Source organism: Rhagoletis zephyria, unplaced genomic scaffold (genome assembly GCF_001687245.7).
Source record: "Rhagoletis zephyria isolate East Lansing unplaced genomic scaffold, Rhagoletis_zephyria_1.1 Rzeph_scaffold_21170, whole genome shotgun sequence".
Lineage (NCBI taxonomy): Eukaryota > Metazoa > Arthropoda > Insecta > Diptera > Tephritidae > Rhagoletis > Rhagoletis zephyria.
In genome coordinates this window covers 3,447-7,993 of record NW_016178228.1, presented here as the reverse complement: position 1 = coordinate 7,993, position 4,547 = coordinate 3,447, and the positions used below count along the sequence as shown (strand labels likewise).

The 4,547-nt window shown below is 36.9% G+C and overlaps 2 protein-coding genes across 2 annotated transcripts; both read left to right on the top strand.

Annotated features, from left to right (window-relative positions):
* Nucleotides 1-807: 807 nt before the first annotated feature.
* LOC108381034 (ecdysone-induced protein 74EF-like) lies at nucleotides 808-2,045 on the top strand (the record flags this gene model as incomplete). Its single annotated transcript, XM_017637443.1, has 2 exons — nucleotides 808-1,625; nucleotides 1,697-2,045. A coding segment is annotated over one exon (731 nt), but the record flags the coding sequence as incomplete, so codon positions are not given.
* Nucleotides 1,979-2,712, top strand: LOC108381033 (ecdysone-induced protein 74EF-like). The gene is made up of 2 exons (XM_017637442.1): nucleotides 1,979-1,986; nucleotides 2,049-2,712. The coding sequence occupies exons 1-2, from the start codon at nucleotides 1,979-1,981 to the stop codon at nucleotides 2,710-2,712; spliced, it is 672 nt and encodes a 223-aa protein (XP_017492931.1).
* Nucleotides 2,713-4,547: the final 1,835 nt, after the last annotated feature.

Here is a 4,547-nt window from a genome sequence, read left to right as displayed (position 1 = left end):
ACTGTTTCATAGACGAATAAATAAATAAATAAATAAATAAATAAATAAAGATTTTTTTAAAAAAATCACATTTAGCAGAAATAAAAAATTTTACACTCCGGAAATACTCTCACTGTGAGTGTTCAAAATCGCTTGAAGCGGAATTAACTTTTTTTGTGATACATTAGACTAATGTCTATTTAACAAAAAAATTTTTCTATCGGTGTACAGCAAACAAAGCTTTCTTGAAACGGACTTATAAGAATTAAAAAAAGCTAATGATCATCAAAGGTTCTATTTAGAGATTTATTTATGTTTGCATATATAATGCAGCGCTGCCTAAGCATATCGAATATATATGTATTCCGAATCCATACTTAAATGCGATTTATAGAAAATACCTCAATCACAGCACGTCCCTGCGAGTATATCGCACACCGTCTTCAAAATGGGCACAACTCAAAATTACACGCTTGTCAGAAAATGCGAAAAATTATTTCCTAGAAGCTGATAATCCTATGGGCAATGTAGACTTTACTTTAGGTTTTTTAACAAATTATAACAAAAATTTACTACAGCTTTTGCTGAAAGTTAGATAAAAGCTTTGTGTACAATTTTAGCTCATAATTTCAAAAATTCCTAATTTCGAAGTGTGCCTCTTTTCAAGACGGTGTGCCTCTCTTCAAGACGGTCTGCTATATGTATGTACTTACAAATATGACTGGACGTTCGAAAGACCAATATTCAATGAAAATTGCTTAATCATTTACTTACTTCCTTTTCTTATGTCCACATAACTAACATACAAATTTCGCATTTCATTTTTAGTGTCCGATGGCTACTACTTGCCACTTGCGACTAGCACTAGTCCATCCAATGGTGCGTCGGTAAGTAGCAGCAGTGTCACGAATGGTGGTGCGGTTGGGGCGCTAAATAGCGGCAATCCGGCAGCATACTCAACGACACCCTACTTCACAACACCTTCCCCGCCACGCGCCAACCCCGGTCTCACGCCACATCATTCCCTGCACGCACACCAACAACACTTACACCACCATCAGCATTCCACGCTGGCCAATAGCCAGGCGACCGCTGGCGGCGGTGTGCTGCATCAACCGAGCGTGATCCAGCCAACAACGTCCAATGTCAACTATGATCTCTCCTACATGCTGGAGCTTGGCGGTTTTCCACAGCGAAAAGTGAAAAAACCGCGAAAGCCCAAAATCGAAATGGGTGTTAAGAGACGCAGTCGCGAAGGCTCCACAACATACCTGTGGGAATTCCTACTGAAATTACTGCAGGATCGCGAATACTGTCCGCGTTTCATCAAGTGGACGAATCGTGAGAAGGGTGTATTTAAGCTGGTAGACTCCAAGGCGGTGTCGCGACTATGGGGTATGCACAAGAACAAACCGGATATGAATTACGAGACAATGGGACGTGCATTGCGATATTACTACCAGAGAGGCATACTGGCCAAAGTGGATGGCCAACGGCTGGTCTACCAATTTGTGGACGTGCCAAAGGACATTGTGGAAATCGATTGCAATGGAGTGTAAATGTGCGCGTATATGTGAGACGTCAGGCTGGCTGGCACAACCAATAATTAATTCAACACCGTTCTATGGCCTGTACATTCCACTGAGGTGAGTTTGCGATTGCAGCTGCGACTAATTATAATGGGATTCGTAGCTAATCAGAAATATTAAATTTTCAGCACCAATGCATCACCTACAACTACAAGTAAATTAAGCGGATTTCTTGGAATGTACAAAGCAACGCAAATGCTCGAAATCTCAGTAAAAATTTCGGGGTATATAAATATGTATACATATGTATGTACATTTACACATGTATGTTTGTGAGTATGAATATACGCGATGAGGAGCAGTTTTATACGAAGAAGAATGTATACTGTAAAGAATTTGTATTTATTAGCTCTTTTTAATGTTAATACTAGTTGAGGAGAAACAATTGTGTGTAAGTAAGGCTCGCTAATATGAAATTGTATATTTTAGATACACAATAATATAGTACTACATATATAGTATATTAAATAAATAAATNAGCAGCAGTGTCACGAATGGTGGTGCGGTTGGGGCGCTAAATAGCGGCAATCCGGCAGCATACTCAACGACACCCTACTTCACAACACCTTCCCCGCCACGCGCCAACCCCGGTCTCACGCCACATCATTCCCTGCACGCACACCAACAACACTTACACCACCATCAGCATTCCACGCTGGCCAATAGCCAGGCGACCGCTGGCGGCGGTGTGCTGCATCAACCGAGCGTGATCCAGCCAACAACGTCCAATGTCAACTATGATCTCTCCTACATGCTGGAGCTTGGCGGTTTTCCACAGCGAAAAGTGAAAAAACCGCGAAAGCCCAAAATCGAAATGGGTGTTAAGAGACGCAGTCGCGAAGGCTCCACAACATACCTGTGGGAATTCCTACTGAAATTACTGCAGGATCGCGAATACTGTCCGCGTTTCATCAAGTGGACGAATCGTGAGAAGGGTGTATTTAAGCTGGTAGACTCCAAGGCGGTGTCGCGACTATGGGGTATGCACAAGAACAAACCGGATATGAATTACGAGACAATGGGACGTGCATTGCGATATTACTACCAGAGAGGCATACTGGCCAAAGTGGATGGCCAACGGCTGGTCTACCAATTTGTGGACGTGCCAAAGGACATTGTGGAAATCGATTGCAATGGAGTGTAAATGTGCGCGTATATGTGAGACGTCAGGCTGGCTGGCACAACCAATAATTAATTCAACACCGTTCTATGGCCTGTACATTCCACTGAGGTGAGTTTGCGATTGCAGCTGCGACTAATTATAATGGGATTCGTAGCTAATCAGAAATATTAAATTTTCAGCACCAATGCATCACCTACAACTACAAGTAAATTAAGCGGATTTCTTGGAATGTACAAAGCAACGCAAATGCTCGAAATCTCAGTAAAAATTTCGGGGTATATAAATATGTATACATATGTATGTACATTTACACATGTATGTTTGTGAGTATGAATATACGCGATGAGGAGCAGTTTTATACGAAGAAGAATGTATACTGTAAAGAATTTGTATTTATTAGCTCTTTTTAATGTTAATACTAGTTGAGGAGAAACAATTGTGTGTAAGTAAGGCTCGCTAATATGAAATTGTATATTTTAGATACACAATAATATAGTACTACATATATAGTATATTAAATAAATAAATAAAAAAATAGTTATATTTATGTTTAAGAGAAAAGAATATGTTGAAAATACAGTGTTGTAATATTTTAAAATTGTTATTAATTATTAGTAAAATTAATGAAATGACCAGAGGGTCGTTTGTATGTATGTAAGTGTAAACCTTTATATAAATTGTATGTATACATAATATGTATGTCTAGCTAAAGCATATAAATACTATTAATTTGTTTTTGTTGCTTATTTTATAGTAAACTCTAAAAAATATATAAATACACATTAATATACTGTAATATTATGTTATGTAAGTCATGAATGTTGAAATTTATTAACTCTAGTTTTGCTGTCCGCAAATTAGTAATTATATCTAAATATGTACATACATATATACCTAACCTAAGTACAATTTCTTGATTTATATTTTTCTGTTTGCTTTTTGTTTTGTAAATTTTGAATAGAAATCAAAAACAACAACAACAAAATCCACTGTTCATAGATAAAAAGAAGAATTTTACGACCCCAGCCAGCTCAAGCAAGAAACGTGTGGCCAAAATATGCATAGATATGACAGTGTACCCTTTACCGTATCGCTACCAATATGAAAGAGAGGTTTTTTTTGCGACTTGACGGCCTTGCTGTGTCCTAATAATATTGCACAACATGGCAGATCATTTCAAGAGATAATTTTGAGAAAGATAGATCTCTTCAATATCGTAAAAAAGTTCAAAACATACTGACACTTTTAATTTTACGGTAACTACGAGTACATAAATAGGTGGATTTGAATTTCAGTCGGGTAGAAATTGAGATATGTAATTGATTTTGATTTGATGAAGGAAGTAATTTATGTGGGTCAACAGGATACTAAATTAATATGTGGTGGCTAGAATGTAAATAGGGAAAAGACATATTAGAAATTGTTGGCTATTTTTATTTATTTAAAAAACTTTAATAATTTTTTTTTTTCAAACCAACGAATTTCAACAAATATTGATCAAAATTTTAGACTTTTTAATCAGATTTTTTTGATTTTTTTTTTAGTATGCAGGTTTGCAGGCCATTAAATTTTAGTATCACAAAGTGCAAATTTGAAGTAGCTTGGATTAACCTTTGATTTTTTGCAATGTTTGTTCGCACATTTTCTTCCATACGAAGTATGTTCAACTATTTTATTTATATGGAAAAAAGGAGCAACACCTTCCACAAATAAAATTGCCAAAAGTCAATGGTTAGTCCTAACAGCTTAAATTTAGCATTTTTTTTTACTAAAACTTCATGGGCTACAGAACTGCGTGCTAAGTATGTTTCTAAGGGCTGTTTCTCAAGGGGATTTTAAAATTTATCTGTCCTTTG